The sequence below is a fragment of the Pelmatolapia mariae genome, linkage group LG20 (genome assembly GCF_036321145.2).
Source record: "Pelmatolapia mariae isolate MD_Pm_ZW linkage group LG20, Pm_UMD_F_2, whole genome shotgun sequence".
NCBI lineage: Eukaryota > Metazoa > Chordata > Actinopteri > Cichliformes > Cichlidae > Pelmatolapia > Pelmatolapia mariae.
This window is the reverse complement of record NC_086244.1, coordinates 16,839,868-16,859,126: the sequence shown is the minus strand read 5'-3', so window position 1 is coordinate 16,859,126 and position 19,259 is coordinate 16,839,868. Positions and strand designations below refer to the sequence as shown.

Sequence of the window (19,259 nt, the reverse complement as noted above, 5' to 3'; positions counted from 1 at the left end):
GATGATTTTATTTAATTATTCGGTGATTCATGCTACAACTTCCTGTCAAAGTTTCAGAATAAATAAAAATTAACAAACTTTGTTTTGGAGCAGAGTGCGGCTTAGCTTAGCGCTGCCCCTTCCCATCATGCACTGGTCCATGTTAAAAATATTTCATATAATAACAATAAAATCCCACCAGCTCCCACAATGCACCACAACTACTTTACATCAGCTGATACATTCAGGTATAAAAACAGTTTGTTTTAACAAAAAGTTAAAAAAAAAAATCAAAATAAAATCTCAACATTTTAAACAACCATTTCTAACCTTATTCTGAAAGGGCAAATATATTTTGAAGATTTCATGTTTTCACATACACACTTTTTAATCCCAACTGTTAATCAATTAACCAAGGCTAGAACAAATATGTAGACAACTGTAAACAAAAATGCTTTCAAAACATTAGCAGGGAATGTTATTTTGAAAGGCAATAGTAGGCGGGTTTATTGTTAAATTATTATTTTTTTAAACATGGTGTGGTTTACATTTAAATTTAAAAGAAGGAAAACAGTTTTCTAAGCCATTTAAACAGGAAGTGATTTCATAATGGGGGCAAATGGATTTGTCCAATTAAAAGGCACAGGAACTTTGGCTTGTTTTGACCCCGCCCACCCACAACACTTGTAACAATTTCACATAAAGTGCTTAAAATCTTTAAATAAGTGGGAAACAAACTCCTATATTAAAAAAAGTAAATTAAAAATTCACTTTTTTGGTCAGAAAACATGCGTCTAAAAACAACAATAATAACAATATTTACTAATTCATAAAAAACACTAAATTACAATTTAATTTGTAAAATATCCAATTAAAAATGTAAAATGGGGAAAAAGTTGAACAGAAAATGAACTAAATGGCAGCGGTAGGCAGGTCTGAGGTCAGAAGGCAAACTGGGAATCGGCAGCTTCCTGTATTTTGTGGCTTTTTTCCCATTTAAAAAAAAAAAAAAAAAAAATTCGAATCCAAACAGAAAATGAAACAAAAATATTAAAATAAGGGAGTGAAATTAATAAAATGAATTCAGTAAAAGATGGGACATTTGAAGCTCAACCACTTACAGCTCAGCTCAATACACACACACACACACACACACACACACACACACACATATATATACACCCACACACATAAATACCCACGCACAAACACACAGAAAGCCTTACATGTTGTACAGTATAAATACATTCATGATTAAAAGACCCACCCAAAATGTTGACCAACAACAAAAAATATTTTAAATGAAGTGGAAAAATTCTACTTAACAAAAAAAAAAAAAAAAAAAAATCCAAAGACACACAAACACAACCCGTCACCAAAACCTCCAAACACCACATAAAAAAACAGAACCCAGCAGAATAATTCAGAAAATAAGGCACAGAAGAAGATTTGAGATCGCAGCTTAACCCTAAAATAATAATTAAAAATAATAATCCTTAACATAATTCCAGCCAATCAGACGGCAGCATGCAGAGAGGCTGAAAATTCAAAAATAACAAGGCGGAAGTTTGTGAAAAACGAGAAAAATAAAAACCTGAAGTAAAAAGAAAAACGTTGGAATCTGAATTTTAAACATAAAAAAGGGGTCAAATCATTTCATTTTATTTAAAAATAATATCTATAATAATTTACTGAATGCTCATCGGTAATTTTAAATAAAGATAAATTCAAAGTAAACCTTTGATAAAAGGTAGGTTTTTTTTCCTTTTTTTTTTGTTTGTTTTTTTACTTCCTGATTTCTTTTCCTGCATCACATTAACAAACACAAACTCACGTCACCTCCATGATGGACTTCATTACCCACAATGTACTGCTACTCAGTCTGCTCCGGAATGTGCTCTGTAACCTCTGTAGCCATGGCCATGACCCTCGGTTGTGGCATCATTTGCCACCATGATACGAGGCTGGCTGTAGGCACAGAAAGATATCCCCGTGGTCCGTCTGTCTGCGCCGCGGGCAAATCAGAAGCCCTGCGCGCCAAGCGGCCGCTCAGAGGTCAAAGGTCAGATGGTGGACTTGGAAAAGGAGACACGGAGGTGCTGGTTGTGATCCAGCTGGTGGTCGTGAAGGGCGATCAGAGCCTCAATGGCTTCCTCCACCGAAGCCAGCTGCATCAGCGCCATCTTCCTGTCCTTCCTGTGACATCAGAGAAAGTGACATCATCAAGCACAACCCACCAGAAAGGAGGGAGGGGGAAGGAGTACATAATAGGGCTGGGCTATATCATACCGTTCACGGTAATACCGGTGTAATGTTGGGCAACGATAAGAAAATGAAATATCGCGATAGAATATGGGTAAAACGCGCATGCGCAGTGCCTTTGTTTACATACGCACATGGCGGCAACGCAGAATGAGAAGAGCGAAAGCCGATCGTTGAATGAAACAGATGAACCAGAATTGGTTTGTAAAAATGCAGCTTCAGTGGTGTGGAACTGGTTTAGCTTTCATCCGTCAGATACACAACAAAGCACTATTTTTGGTAGAGCATGCTAGCGGGCCGTCGTTATTATCGTGTTTTTTGGAAAATACGGCACACTTAAAATCAATCCTTTGACTTTTCTGAAAATCGACAGTGCCCCTTATAATCCCGTGTGCCTTATGTATGAATTCTGGTTGTGTTTACTGACCTCAAAACGATTTTATGTGGTACACGGCGCTCGAAAATCTGTCAAATGTTTTAGTATGACTTTGCTAAGCTACGAACCCGCACCGCTTGATGGATTGTCAGAGCATTACGGCTATCGTAGGCAGGAGCCTCGCGGAGTGATACGTACTGTGCTTCAACATAATATTACCTTATTGTGTGTGTTTAACCTCTTTTTAAGTTTTGTTGATATTATACATGGTTATGCTGAGGATCTGTCGGCCAATTTCCACTGGAAATGCCTTTTGGTTAAACTGTCAGCAAGGAATTGCATTTGCACTGTTAATTTTTTATATAACTTTAATGCACTTAAAAAAGCTGCTTGTTTAAGTGAAAATACATTGATGGGTTTTTTTTGCACTAATAAAGTTGTGGAGTTGTAAAGTATTTTGTCTAGTGTCAATTATATCGTCAGTTATATCGTTATCACAAATTTTCAAATGTATATCATGATAAATATTTTTGGTCATATCGCCCTGCTCTAGTACATAAACACTTAAAAAAGAAAAAAAACAGTTTAAAGAATTTTCAATGGTGTTTTTTAAACATTATAAATTGAACAGAAAACTGATCTTTTAAACAGTTTATTTCATTATTTTTTTCTTTTTTTTTCATTATTTCGTAAAGTAAACATTTATTTCGTACAGTAAAAAATTATACATTTAAATAATATTTTATAAAAATAAGAAAATTTTATTTTATTTAAAATTATTCAGTAACATTTGTATTTAAAAAATATGTTTTTTTAATTTAAATAGTATTTTTCTTTTTAACCCTCTGGGGTCAAGGGTATAATTTGCCGTTTTTGACTACTTTTGATTTTACCTCTATATTTCACCTTTAAAAACTGTTTATCTTGCCTTGTTTGGTATCATTATTTTCAACACAACCTCAAATATCTGAAATTGGAGTTATTTTTTTCATTTTGACATACTATATTAGCACAATTGATCTAAATTCAGAGAAAAAATGTAAAATCCAATTAGAAAAAAGTTATATTTTATACTGTAAACACCACAAACATGTTTAACGAATCATTTTCATAACTTGAAATTCAAATAGAAATTATACATTTCTAAAAATTATGCACAAATTTTGCAAACAACAAAGTTATATGGTACTATTTACCTAAAAATGCAGCCAAGGCCTCAAGCTTTTTTTATATAACCATTTAAATCTATTTACAGAACAATCAGGTGTTATGCATCAAATAAGAAGGCACACAAATTATTTGTGCCAGTCCAAAAAAAAATTTGTGTTCAGTATAAGACAGAGGACAACACCACAGGCCTAAACCCTGCAGGTCTGACAACAGGAGGTGTATCAGTCCAGTTTTCCATGTGGAGACAGCGTTTAGACTGCAATCTGCCTTTGGTGGCTTTTTTGGAGCAACTGTGACATTCAGCAGTATAACTGACACACAATACAAAACAATAACTACACAACACACTAACTACAGCCTCCAAACACGCTAAATGTCACTAATGTCTCACATATGAAAACTCGCTCTCTCTCCTTCTTTCGCTCGCCCGCTTTCCGTCGCGGGTGTCACTCCTAAAACTTCCCCTTCTCCCTAAACAACCAAATGCCACATGTTGCCATATCATTTTTTTGATTGGCTGACATGGTAAACTTTAACACCAATAGGGTGTTTATTCCCGCTGTAAACACCACTGTTTTGTTCAGAAAAAAAACACTGCGTGTATTTTTTATCATAACTCTGGTTTTATGTGGCCCATCGACACAATTCAAAAACTGGTACATAGTTTGAAGTCTGCACTTTCAACCAAAGTTGAAATGGAAACTCTGAGTCGCTGCTTCTTGTTGCTGTGTCATCTTAAATTGGTCATGTGATTTTGACGCGCCGGCGCATCCGTTGACCCCAGAGGGTTAAATAAATCAGATAATCTGCTTTGTTCTGATTGGTTAACAAGCACAAATCAGTGAACGGAGTTGCTTTGTTACTTACTGGAAAAACTTGAAAGCTTTTACTGCAAATCCATTCGAAGAAAATAAATCTTTCAACGCCTCCTCACTCACTGAGGAGCTAGGAAACAAGGAAACAATGAAGGACAAAGATATTTAAATGCTTATCAGTCTCCAAGAGTCAAAAACGTCAAACAGGAAGCGAGGCGGTCTTACGGGATGTTGGAGAGGTGCAACGTTGCTGACGGAGGGAAGATGTTGTTGAAGTTTTTGGAGCCCGGCTTTTTGAAGCGGTGGAGGGCAGAGCCTGAGAAGTCCCGAGTCAGCGCTTGTTCTTCTTGCCCCGCCCCTCCGCGAGGCAGCTGCACCACCGGGTGTTTGGACAACGTCACCCGGATCACGTTACCATGGAGACGCTGCCCGTTCAGGTGACTCATCGCTGTCATTGAGGAACAAATAGAGATTATTCAATATATAATAATGAAAAACTAAGACAACGATTGGATTTATCAACAGATATTTTTGAGATAAACAAGAATTTTTCTTCTGCTCATCCATTACAGTATTATTAAAATCATTAAAAATACAATTCCGAACCTTTCTTTTCTATGAGAGGAATAAAACAAAAAATTTATTTTACTTCTTTGAAAATTATGTAAATAAAAAAAATATGCAGTTTTAAATAAATTTGTACATTTAAATTAACCAAAATTTTATTTGAAATACTTTTGGAAAACGATCTGTTGGTTATAATTTTAAGAAATTAAAAAAAATAAATAAATTTTTAAATCAAATTGTATATAAAATAATTTTCATCTTCATTAATTATTTGGGCAAGGTTTTTTTTTAAATTTTCATTCATTATAATTCAACTGACCACTGTACTCCCGTGCATTTAGTCATTATTAATGACAATATTTATTATTATGCTGAATTAATCATCATCACAGATTAATTCACCGAACTGGAATTAAAAACTAAAGCAGCTCTGACCTTCTGTATCATCGCTCACGGCTTCATTAGAAATGAAGAAAAAAATGTTAAAATTTATTAATTTTGTTCTTTTTAAATGAACTCAAATGAACTGAAATGTTTCAGACCGAGTTGAGCCTGCGTGGCGTCGCTCATTTGAACAAGAGCGTTTTCCTTCTTGTTGAAGAGGATTTTCACTCTCTGAACGTCTCCGTAAACACCTGAAAAAACACGAAACAAAAACTGTCAATAATATATAAATCAGCACAGAAACACGTCTCAAGCACGTTAAAGAAATAAAATCTGAGTTTTCTTACCGAACAGGATGAAGAGGCAGTGAGGCGTGACGCTCTGCAGAGAGTGAATAAAGTTAGCTCAGAGGAAAATATATGTTTAAAGATTATAACTCGAAGTTTCTGACTAAGTATCTTTCTTTTCCAATTCCACCTAAAGCAAAAGAAAATCACTTTAAAATTTTAAATGCCATATATCCGTCCAATGACTATCTGCACAAGAAATTCAATATAGATACGAATGCATGCACTTTCTGCAATACTGATATTGAGACTACAGAGCATCTTTTTTATTCATGTGAAAGTTCCAGATCTTTTGGGGATGATTTTCAGTACTGGTTAACCTCCATAAATATTGACTGCCCTTCTCTAACCTTTCAAGTAATTAGATTTGGCCTACAAACAGAAAATAAAAAAATAGAATTTGGGATTAACAACTTATTTATAGTTGCAAAATGTTTCATTCACAAATGTCGCTTCTTGAAAATTTTTGCTGGATTTAAAAATGAAGTCCTGCTGTGGAAGGCTTCATTAGACAAGTGTAACTTAAATAAAGCTCACACCTTACTTGAATTTTTGATGCAGCTTTTCAATTCATGTAGCTAGATTGTATGTGCGTACTTTTGTTTTTTACTTTTATATGATAGGTCACCTTACTGTACTTGTATCCTGCTTTATGGTATTTCTGACCTATACTGTTCTTTTGTTCTTTGCGCGATGGCTGCTTTGTTCTTAACCACTTATACCTGTATATAACTTTTTGGTGTCATGTAAAATGAGCGCTTTAATTGTTATTTTGTTCAATTTAAAAAAAAAAAAAAGTTAGCTCAGTGAGCACATTGGAGCACAGTGATTGGATAGTGACTGTGTGAGAGAGCGTGTGTGACCTCTGACCTCTGGGTTTAGGTTCGACACCAGCAGCACCGAATGGACAGCAGGAGGCGCCATCTGCAGCGAGACGCGAGGATGAGACACTAGCGAGCCGGGGACGGCCGCCATGGACAGACCTGAGGACGGAGAACGCCAAAACTTTATTTCAGTGGTTTCCATATTCACGCTCAGCGCATCCAGCAGCCGGATTATTAAACATGGACTCATCTTAAAACATGTAAATGTCAAAGGTCAAAGGTGATGCTCATGTGCAACTCACCTGTGTGTTGGTGGAAAGTGGGCGGGAATGCCGCTGCTCCATACGGAGGCAAAGCTACACCTGAAACACACATACAGGTTAGATCACAAGCCCCGCCCCCATACAATGACTCTGAGGTCTGCATAGAGTTATAGAAATGACAGCTGCTGGTCAGTCAAGGTGTGTGTTCTTACTCTTAGGCCCTTTCTCAATTCTAAAGTACGCAAGTACTCGCATTCTCGGCGAGTCCGGACTTGCCGAGAACGCACGGGAGTACGGACTTGCAATTTGTACAATTGGAACACCAGCATACTTGATGTTGTCACAGGTCCGGAGTTCTTACTGCCATCCCCTCTTAATTTAACTGTGATTAATATGTTATGAAGTTTAACTTTAATCTCAGCCAAGCCGATTTACTCAGGAACAAATAAAACACTGAAAAAAGCCAAACATTAACATTTCGAAGTTATCTAAGAGACCTACATATCAAGTTTAACCTGAGTAGCAAAAGACCGCGGGGGGGTTGAATATGATGTGCCGGGAATCCGCTGTTCTTGCCGGCTCTAGTGATCCTCAACCTCCCAGCCTGCTATGGAGCTGGTGGGTAACAGACGTCTCCGAAAACGTCAGAGGTGTCAGGGAATCAGGGAATTTTTCGCGTTCTCGGCTTGATGCGTACTTTGAATTGGAACAGTACTTGGTCTCCGACTGATGACGTATCACGAGTACACAAGAATGCAAGTACGCACAAGTACGCATATTGAGACAGGCTCTTACTCTTACCGAAGGCGGCGGCGGGCTCTAGCTCTCCACTCGGCAGGTCGGCTCTGGTGAAGTCCCGGCTCTTGTCGTTGTTGTACTTCACGTTGAGCACGCTCAGTTTGGAGAAGTCAATCCTCAGCGTGCAGCAGCCGTTATAGATGTTCTGACCGTCTAGAGTCTGACAGACAGGAGGACACATACTGTGATCTGACTGGACTTGCTCTCACTGGACCCACACCAGTTTAGACCTGCTCTTCAGCAGTTCAGACCTGCTCTTCAGCAGACCTGCTCTTCAGCAGGTCTGAACTGGAGCTGGATTTATAAATGTATGTGTGTGAGAGAGAGAGAGAGTGAGTGAGAATGTTTGTGTAGCTGTATGACTCACGGCCTTGGCGTGCTGAGCGTGCACGGTGTCGCTGAACTGCAGGAGAGCCTGAAACTGGTTGTTTCTGGTGAACGTGATGATCTTCAGCACGGAGCCAAACTTACTGAAGATCTGTGGAAAAATGTTATTAATATCACCAAGAACTGTTAGAAAGAACATGATAATAAAAACCTCAATAATAATAATATTCATGATAATAACAATAATAACATTGATGATATCTGCAGTCCTGACCTGCTGGAGGACCTCCAGAGTCACAGGGTAAAATAAATTCTCCACAATGATTCTCAGGACGGGACTCTGACCTGGAGCTATGCCCCGGCCCTCCCCACCTGAAGCCATGTTCCCAGAGTGCACTGCACCTGCATTCATGGCCTGCAGCGTTGCCTGAGCCCTCTGTCAGCAAACAAACATATTATTGATTATTTAAAGGACCATCCTGTAAACAGATGACAGATCAGACTCAAACAAATAAACAGACACAGTGGGTGGGGCCTGAGCTGCTGCTCCTCACCTGATTGGTCATATTGTCAGTCTTGAGCTCGCGATGGGTGGAGTACTGAATGTAGACTGGCTGGCTCCTGATGGAGGGCGTGGCTGAGGTGTAGTAGTTCACCATGGTAACAGCGGCTTCTTCTGACGCCATTTCTAAAAATGCCTGAAAAGAAAAAAAATTATTACTTAAAAATTTCATGATTTAACAGATTATCGAAAATATAAAGAAACAGGGTTATATTAAACTCTGTCCCAGAAATCCAATACCTGCAGTGTAACATGAAATCATATTACATGACATTATTATCATTACCATTATTAACTATATTATAATTACATTAGGTTATTATAATGTGTAATGACAGCAAAGCTGACTTCAGGGTGATGAGCTAATGTAAGACATGTTTCAGGTTCGGTATGTGAACCATCCCTGCAGCCATGTCAGTCTCAGTGTTCCTCTCTGTGTGAGTCTGTCATGGTGGGATGTCTTTTCTAAGCTAACATTAGCTAGAGCTGCTCTCTGTAAAAAATCTGTCCTGAGTCCTTCACACAGAAGGGAAAAAAAAGATTTGCTTGGATCATGTGACAAGAGTCAGGTGTAAACAAAATAAAGCAGTGAGGGAGCAGTACAAAAGCCTTTCATTACTTTAATCCGCGCTGAGATCAGACCACAAAGGATACTGGAGAGAACACAAAGCCTCAGCCATCATGTGTTTGACTTTCACTACCTCACAAATTACACAACACAGTGAACCACAGTGCTGTGCAGAAGTCTTGAACCACCCCTTATTTCTGACCATTTTCGGAAGACTGTTTTTTGTTTGTAAACCCGCTCTCTGTGAGCCATTCAAGAATGAAAAGGCTCCAAACACAAAGAGTAACAAGTGTCTATGCACAACAGAAAACTTAGTGAGGAACCCGTTTTAAATTATTTTAGACTCTTTGTTACTCGCAGCCTGTCATAAAAACACACCACTCAGTGGAAGACTGGCTTAGACCCTGCCTAACATTCACATACACTTGTTGCGCTCTGATGGATGCATCAGGGGTAATTTAGGGTTCAGTATATGTCCCAGCGATACTTCCACATACCTCAGAGCAACTGTGGGTGGAACCATTTATCTCTGCAAACATTTCACTGAACTGATTTCCCATCGTTCCATCAAAATACAAAGAAATGACGGCTGACTTGAAACTTTTGCACAACACCATATTACAACACAAGCTGAAATATGAGTTCAGCTCTGGTGCCATGACTCACACCTGAAACATGTCATCACTTGTTTCCATGAACATGTCACTGTTAGTGTCAGACCCATGAGACGATTATTAAAATAACTTGTAGTGTCCAATGCATCAATGAAGGATTATTTATCTCTGGGTGGGAGGTCATCTGTAAGAACCTGAGAGGGCACTAAAGCAATGAGTAGCCATTAAAAATAGACAATCTGAGTCACATGCGGCGTGATGTCATAGACTCTGCATGAAATACAAATAAACAGTGTGCTGGTTGGCTCAGCTGGAGCTCTGCATATACAGGGTACAATCATATTAACTGTTTTTACTAAGAAACAAAATTGACATGCCCATTTTCCCACGAAATTTGAATTCAACGAAGAGGTGTTGTGGGCGGGAATTCATTTTGCTCCGTCTCTCCGCTCATTCACTCTGATGTCCAGAGGCCTGCGCTACGAAGCAGGATTTGGTCTTATCCACGTGACTTCAGGTTTAACTCTGGTTTTTCTGTGTTACAAAGGTGGTTCACTTTTTACTGGGATATATCGCTATGGTTACTTATGCTGCAAACAGGCTATGTTCCAGATTACACATCAACAGGTGTGAAACTCCCACCTACTGACTAATCAATTCTCTGGAAAACAGCATCGCCACTCCTGGCAGAGCCCTCAGACAGCTGCGCAGAGTCTCAAGTTTCTTAATTGTGTCTAAGGTTTATAGTTAGGGCTGGATCAAGTGACCCTGAATCCTCCCTTAGTTATGATGCAATAGGTGTAGGCTGCTGGGGGTGTGTTAATATGTGTTAATAAACCTCTCTGAAATTAATCATTAGTTATTATTAATCTCTGGCTCTCTTCCACAGCATGCCTTTGTCCTGTCAAACCGGTCGCTGCACATGGCTGCCCCTCCCTGCCCCTCCCTGAACCTGTTTCTACTGGAGGTTTCTACCTGTTAAAAGGGAGTTTTTCCTTCCCGCTGTCGCTGAGGTGCTTGTTCATAGGGGTTGTTTAATTGTTGGGGTTTTCTCCGCAGTATTGTAGAGTTTTTATTTTACAATATGTGTGGTGTGAGGTGACTGTTTGGTGCTGTACAAATACAACTGAACTAAACTGAATGTCTCTGTGCTTCCCCATTGAGCATCAGTATATACATAGATTGTTAGATGCAGCTTTACTTCTTTTTTTTTTTACCTGTTTAATGCAAACAATTTACAACAACGTTATTATAGTATTAAATGGACTAAATCTGAAGTTGATTCAGTTGAATGAAATAGTCTAAAATCTGTCATGATTTTATCAGTGAGAGCTGCTCCACAGTTTACAAAGCGTCTTATTTTCCTAGACATCAAAAGTGCCTGGCACGTGTTCATCTGCCTGCTCTTCTATTCCTCCTAAGCAGTTACATTTTGTCGAATTTTTGAGAAACAGTGCCATTTCCAAAAGCCTTCCGTCTTCTAAACAGATAGCTTCCAAACTCGTCCCGCCTCTGTACACAACTGTTTTTATTATTTGACAAAAGTCTCGATACATTTTATCATCGTTTTCATGTTTCTGCACCAGCTTTTATTTAGATATTGCCTTGTTTTCGTCAGAAAAAAAACATTGCAGTCGCACACTCACACAGTCACATTTTAACTGGCGTTCTTTCCTGGCTTTAAATAGGCTAAGCCGTTGTCCAGTCTAACTGACCGAAGCATTTAAAGCACTCACGCCTTCATAAAGCGTTGGTCCTCCACCACTACTTTCGTTAAGCAGGCATCTGTATACTGTGTTTAATCTTGTTAGATTTTTCCCATATTACAGCTTTATCTCCCTTTGCAGCTTTGTGTTACTGCTTATCCTGATTGCAGATGTTAGGGTAAGTGAATCCAGATGATGGAAAGATAGGTGGGTACAACTCGCGTTGGGCGTTGGGGGTGAGGGAAGGGAGACAGGATAGTGAGGGTCTATTGTAGGGTCTTTACCTTACGACATGTTGTTATTTGGTGCTGTATAAATAAAACTGAACTGAATTGAATAACAAAGTGCCTTCTTGTGGCTAACTAAAGAGCTATATAATGACACACGGTGATGACTCACTCAGTACAACCTCACAAACCCCCACACAGCTACCAAATGTGTTAGTAATAAATTTGGATCGATTTGGATGCAAGATGGCGCCGCGAGCAGTCGCAGCGGAACGCCGCTCTCAACAATTTAGTGGCTTTCTTTTTATTTTGTGTATTTTTATTTCACTCTTCCTCCAATTAGCAAGAGCACATGTGCAGTACAGTAAAACTGAATTGCTCAGGGTTCTAAACCACATAAACCTGCACACTTTCACCAGCAATGACTTAATAAGACAAGAACAGGTTAGGAGGAATTCAGAGAGTTGTGTACTGCGCGCCTTGCTGGCATCGTCAGCGCTCACCTGATTCTTTGTCTTCAGCGTGATCAGCTGACTAACTCGACCAAAGGGAAGCGCCAGAGAAAGCACTTCCTGTTCAGAGACGTCAGGGGGAAGCTGACGCAGGTGAAGGACCCGAGATGGGACGCACTGAGCACGCTCAGAAACACACAGTCTATCAGTGCCATCCACTGCAGATAGTCAGAAACAGACAGGTAAATTATGATGGGAAGGGTTCAGGTGGGAGGAGCTTCACTTTCATAGACTTTCATAGACTCACCTGTGGACAGGTGAGAGGAGCTCATGTTCTCAGAGCCGCTGACAGACGAGCTGAACTCTGACTCCTGGAAACAAACACAAAAATCAGTTCTTGAAATATCAAAGTTATATCACATTTCATTAATTTATTAATGCCATGATAATGAATTTAATCAAATCAGCACCACATGAACGTCCATATTTGAAATACTGTGTCTTCTCTTGCAAAACTCTTTTTTTTTTTTGTTTGAAACGTGATTGCTCTTTAAAGCCTCAGTTTCCTGAGACAGACTGCAGGAGATGATTGATGACTTCTTCAGTTTCAGCTCTGAGCTTCTGTTTGACTTTACCGCTAACATTTTAACCATTAATCTCTTCCCGGGATCAGTTAAAGAAGCTTCGGGCTCTGCTGGCGACATTTTAGAACCCCAAAGTCGAACTAATTAACAGAAAATGAAAGTAATCCCTCTCTGTACAGTTTGCTCTTTGCGTGAACACGCACATATCGCGAGATTTCAGGTAATAAAACACCGCGGCTGTCGCTACTGTTGCCCCGCGACACTTTCACGCAGAACAGAACAGAGCAGCGCAGAGAAGAGCACGAGCAACTAAACAGCGCGCGAGGAGCGGGAAAACGGAGCTCTGGGAGAGCGTTTCAGTAAACAAATAATCACCAACAACAAACAGGCAGGGAGGGGCGCGCCTGAGGCTCGCGCAGGTGCGGTTCAGTCACCAAGGAAACGGAGGGAGGAAGGAAGGTAAAAGTGCGGTGGGAACGGTTCCGAGAAGGTTCGGGACGGTTTCCCATTCTCACCCGTCCATGGTCCGCGCTGAGGAAGAGGAGGAAGAGCAGCAGAGAAGGACTTGTTTTGGTCCGCGAGCCTTCGCAGCCAGGCAGCCACCATGGAGAACAACGAGCTCACTTCCCGTTTGGTGACGTCACGACAGAACATGGCGTCTGGAGGACACACCTCAGATAAAAGGAAATACAATAATTATAAAAAATAATTATAGTAACAATTAAAAGACTTCAGAATAAGTCAAATATATTCATTGTATTTAAAACAATATCAAATACATGTACAATTAAAAATACTATTACAAGCAGATAAATGTAAAAAGATTTTATAAAAAGACATTTAAAAGAAAATGCATGTTTCGTATGTAAAATTAACATAAATTAAAATGAAAAATAATTCCTGAAATATGGAATAAAATAAAAAGTACTTAGTTTATTATATTTTTTTCAAAGCAACATAAATAAAATCAATTTAAAAATTGCTTATCAATTAAAATTCCATTAAACACATTAAATAAATTAAATTTCTGCCTTAAATTCAAAATATGGTATAAATCTAAATAAATACAAATAAAAATTGCTTCAAGTAAAATAAAAATGTAATTTATAATAAAATACATGTCTCAGATGAAAATGGAAACTGTTTAAATGCATAGAAAATTCATTAAAAACAAATAAAGTTCTTCAGATAAAATGGTACTTACGTTTAAAACTGATGAAGTAAATTAAGACATCAAAATAAAGCCTAAATAAATTATGAATGAAAATGAAATGTATTAGGCCTTCATTCATGTAAAATAATATGTTTTTAAAAAAAATCTGAAATTCTACATTTTAAAACAATCGCGAAAATTATTGGAATGCAATTCTACCAGTTTTGGCAGCTTTTATGAAAATAGAACAAAAAAAGCTCTACTCCTTTTATTTAAAAAAGAAAAAAGGAAGCACTTTTTTCACACTTTTTGTTGAACTCCTGAGTGTTCTTGTTTGGGTGCCTAATATTTAAAGGGGAGAGCAGTGTTGTACTATTTTAGACTGCAGTAGGGTGGAACCTAGATAACGTTTGTCTGTCATATTTGGTTTCCCTGCCGTGGCTGTTCCACATTGGACTACCACCTCTAGTAGTAGTATATCTTGGAGAAACTAATCGGACTGTTGTCTGAAGTTTAATCCTTTTTCTTTTTTCTTAACTTTATCTGACTGAAGACAGACCAGCTGTAGCCACTATGACATCACTCATCTACTGTACAGACACAGATACCTGCTAAATGCTGAATTGTAGACTTTCACTCATCAGAACTCAGAGCTCAGACTCTTTTAATTTCTGTTAGTACATTTGACTCCACAGCAGATTTTATAACACTATTTAAAAAAAAAAGCTCCAACAGCTCAAACACGGTCCACAGGTCCAGATCAGGGACTCAAATTAGCTGAGGTGAAGTCTTGCAGGTAGCTAGAAACCACAGCACCTGTATGAGGACCACCCCTAATAATGCAAACTCTAAGCCTCAATACAGTTTAATCAGGGGAGTTATAAAGGTGAAGATGGTTAGGAGCTAAAGGAGCGGCTAAAGAGGAAACAGGTGAGTTATACATGTAGTTCTGAAGAGGACCCTGGACAGACACCAAACCTCCGTGTATCAGTTTGTAAACATCAGTGACAACAGTGAAAACTGTTTCCTGTGTCTTTTTTGGTCTAATTGTTTTTGTTTTGTGTGCCCAGCCTTGTCAGTCTGTTGGAAGCAGATATCTGGGAGGGGATGAACAAACTTCCTTTATTTGTCTCTTGATAAAAAATTTGTTCATGGTGCCATAGGTGGACAGTTTGTTCCTGATTTTCATTACATTTCCTGCTCAAACTAGAAGGTTTTTTTGTTATCAAATATTATGACCCAAGATGCTTAACTCTGTCCAAGCATGATTACAAAATGTCCTCACTGTCCAATATGTTTCTCCTGCAACACCTTAGCTTCATGGTCACAGTCTACTCAGCACTGCAACCTTGAAAATATAAGACCTTATATAACGTCTTACACACATATATGTATATGTGTATGTATATATATATATATATATATATATATATATATATATATATACACACACACACACATATACATATATATATACACATATATATATATATATATATATATATATATTATATACACACACATATACATATATATATACACACACATATATATATATATATATATACAGGGCTCGCAAAATTTCAAAATCCCTGGTAGCCCTTCGGGCAGGCACTCTTCAGTTTTTGGTAGCCCAAAATAAATTTAAGTAGCCCGAATAAAAAAAAAAGAGGACAATTTTTTGATTGATGTTTTGTTTCCTTTACAATATTATACTTTAATGTATAATATTGTAAAGGAAACAAAACATCAATCTAAAAATATTTAAAACACAAATTACAACAACAATTTCAACCATCAACTCAAATATTTGGTTCTAATTGAACAGAAATTTCTATGAACTTGCAAGAACTGTGTACAACATGAATCAGTCTGTGTCAGATCCTGAATTTGAAATTTCCACTGAAATCACGGGTAAGAGGCAAGTGGAACCAAGCAGTGGTAGTTCACTCTTTGCAACATATACCCTATTCTAAACAGATTTTTCAGGACTTCTTGTTATGCTTGGTTTACTTTTAGTATGCTTTTTGCAATTGGTGTTTGTTCTGGGAAAGATACTGCAGACTGAGCAATAATGTATTTCTTGCATTTCTCATGGGTTCTGATGGGGTCTTTCTGAAAATTACTGGTCCCAGTAACAAGGGCGCTTGTCGACTCAGAAATCGAGGGAAACTCACAACACACCCAGCAGAACATCATGTTATTTAGCTCGTCATATTCCAGCCACATAAATTCTTTTGTCCATGAAACCAAAAAAGCTGCGCTTTCTTTTTCCCTCATTGTCTGATTTGTCATAACTTTTCCGTTTTGTGGTCGGCTTTTCTTTCTTCACCCTGACCTCTCTTGTTTGGCTCTGCAGAACTAAAATACCTGCCTAAATCCATCTGCTCTTACACACATACTTACATAACGATCAGCAATTCTCTGCGCAATCAACCTCTATCACATGTTTAAAAAGGCATATATATATATATATATATATATATATATATATATATATATATATATATGCCTTTTTAATTTGTCATTTATTAAAATTATAAATATATATTTTAACTCAAAAGTACAGTTTTTAAATTTAATGTTGCTGAAACAAAGTAATAAAAAAATTAATCTATCTGATCAAGAAATCACTCATCTTTGGAAAAAGAGAGTTTATTACAGAGAAATGGCTCTTTCCAAAATAAAAGCTATACTATACGCTTCTTCTGGGGTATATTCTCAGCAGCATATTAAACATATCAGGTCCCCATAAGGAGAATCATGTGCTAACGGCTGTCTAAATGACTCGGGCAAAGTTTGTAGCATGCGTGCTTGTTGTTTTTGTCTGCTTCCACTTGTCTTTGCACTAAGATGATGTCGGAGTAAATGTGCAGCCATATTCGTTGTGTTCCCACTAGTGCTGTCAGTGTTAATCTCGTTGAAATGACGTTAACGCCACAACACGGCAAATCTCCGTTAACGAGCTACCGCGGATCGCCCCGTGCGTGGGGCTGGACGGCGACAACACGTTAACAAGCTAACTGCGCTAACGCAGTAGTTCCCACCAATGTAATTGAGCATTGCGTGGCACATCCCACATACTGTTTTACTTTTGTCCATGACGCGCTTACCTTCAGGGTCATACTTCACATAAAAACCAAAATAGTTCCAAACGCCAGATCTGAATGAGGGTGGGGGAGGTTCAGTTTGCCATGTTGCAACGGGCTTAACTTCTGTCTGGCTAGCTTGCGCTGCGCTCAGTGGATCTGCGCTCGACAGTGCAGCCTAGGCGGAGTAGTCGAATGCAGATCCACTGAGCTCTCAACACAGACAGCATCGTCAGAAGAAAAGTTGATAAAATAAATTAAAAATTTTGTATTGTTCGATACATATGCCTACCGAACCGAAGCACTGTATCGAACGGTTCAATATCGATACGAGTATTGTTGCACCCCTAATATATTGTGGCGAGCTCAGGCAAGGAGGAGACAGAGGTTTCGTTCGGTCTTGCTTTCCGCCGTGTTAGCCAGGAAGCACAGCCGTTTATTTATTTATACTGGAGAACACTGCTGCTAGCCAACTGCTCAGCGCGGCAACATACACAGCAACAACAACAACACACAAAATGGCACTCTCTCACCTGGAAACACACAGTCGCAGAGGGCGCGTCACCTGTAACCATGGCAACATAAACAAACATAACTGTAAGAACAACCCCGAACAGCCCTGGCCCGCTACATAGCCCCCACCTAAGGGGTCAGTCATCCCCGACAACCCCATTACCCAACACAAAGTCCTGCAAATGTCCAGGCGTCTTCTTCTGGCGCACCGGCCGATCCCGACCGGCGGGGGAAAAGTCACTCGGATCAGAACACGGGGTGCCACCAGCATCCCCTGCCCCGGCATCTGCCGGAGCGAGCAGTCGGTACGGTGAGAGTCTGTCCTGGTGCAACACCATCATGCGCCCTGGGCCCGGCATGCGAATACGGTACACCACTTCTGTTAACCGCTCCACGACCTCCGCCGGCCCTTGCCAGTGACTGCAGAGTTTGGGGGACACTCCTCTCTTGCGAACCGGGCAGTACACCCAAACCTTGTCGCCAGGCGCGAAAACCCTCCCCTGACACTTGGTGTCGTAGGCTCTTTTCTGTCGCACTCCGGCGCTGGCCTGGGCCTGGCGGGTGTAGTCATGAACCACCTGCAGCCGCTCCCTCAGCCTCCTGTAGTAGTCCATCTCTGGCCCACCGTCAATCTCCGGCTCGGGGGGGGACCCGAACACCAGATCCACAGGCGTCCGGAGCTCCCGTCCAAACATCAAAGCGGCAGGTGTGCACTGGCTGGACTCCTGAACCGCAGTCCGATACGACCAAAGGACCAGGGGCAGATGTCGGTCCCAATCCCGCTGGTGGCGGCTGGTGAGAATGGCGAGCTGGGTGGCCAGCGTGCGGTTAAAGCGCTCGACCAAGCCGTCGCTTTGCGGGTGAAGCGGTGTGGTTCTCGTCTTCTCCACCCCCAGCCGCCGACAGATCTCCCCGAAAACCTTCAATTCGAAGTTACGCCCCTGGTCACTGTGGAGCTCAGCCGGGACCCCAAAACGGGTGAACATCTCCTCCACCAGCTTCTCCGCCGTCGTCGATGCACTCTGGTCCGGCACCGCGTAGGCCTCCGGCCACTTTGTGAAATAATCCATGGCCACCAACACGTACCGGTTCCCTGACTCCGTAACAGGGAAAGGCCCTAGGACGTCCACTCCCACTCGCTCCATCGGAGCCCCCACCAGGTACTGCTGAAGGGGGGCAGTGGAGCGTTGAGTTGGGCCCTTCTGTGCCGTGCAGGTGTCACAGCAGTGCACATGAAGTTCCACATCCCGTCGACAGCCAGGCCAGTAGAACCGTCCTCTGAGACGGCGGAGAGTTTTGGCATTCCCATAGTGGCCGGCCCCCACCGAGCCGTGGACGAGCTCGAGCACCTGCGACAGCAGCGACCGAGGCACCAACAGCTGCAGGAGATCTCTGCCCTGCCCGGGGGCCCGCCATCTCCGGTACAGTAGGCCGTCGTGGGTCTCCAGGTTGTTGCACTTCAGGCTCCTGTCCCGACACCCCCGTCCAGTCGGGGCGTTGCGCCGCCTCCAGCCAGGCCCCCACCTGAACCAAAGTCGCATCGGTCTCCTGCTCCCGCTTCAGCTGCTGCGTGGTCAATGGGAGCCATCCCCCTCCGCTGGCTGTGGCCTGGGCAGTAGCCACCCCCAGCGCCTCCTGGGCCCGCTCCTCCTGTCGCAGACAGTAGCGGCACTCGACAG

At 40.6% G+C, this 19,259-nt stretch overlaps 1 protein-coding gene across 1 annotated transcript; it reads right to left on the bottom strand.

Annotated features, from left to right (window-relative positions):
* Positions 1 to 114: 114 nt before the first annotated feature.
* On the bottom strand, positions 115 to 13,630 carry LOC134619582 (polypyrimidine tract-binding protein 3-like). The gene is made up of 14 exons (XM_063465496.1): positions 13,341 to 13,630; positions 12,549 to 12,612; positions 12,293 to 12,459; positions 8,667 to 8,810; positions 8,387 to 8,548; positions 8,153 to 8,263; positions 7,789 to 7,945; positions 7,027 to 7,086; positions 6,771 to 6,883; positions 5,901 to 5,934; positions 5,712 to 5,804; positions 4,828 to 5,050; positions 4,655 to 4,732; positions 115 to 2,175 (listed from the first exon to the last, which is right to left on the bottom strand). Exons 2-14 carry the CDS (start codon positions 12,571 to 12,573, stop codon positions 2,043 to 2,045), a joined length of 1,500 nt encoding a protein of 499 aa, XP_063321566.1. The 5' UTR covers positions 12,574 to 12,612; positions 13,341 to 13,630; the 3' UTR covers positions 115 to 2,042.
* Between the last annotated feature and the right edge of the window lie 5,629 nt (positions 13,631 to 19,259).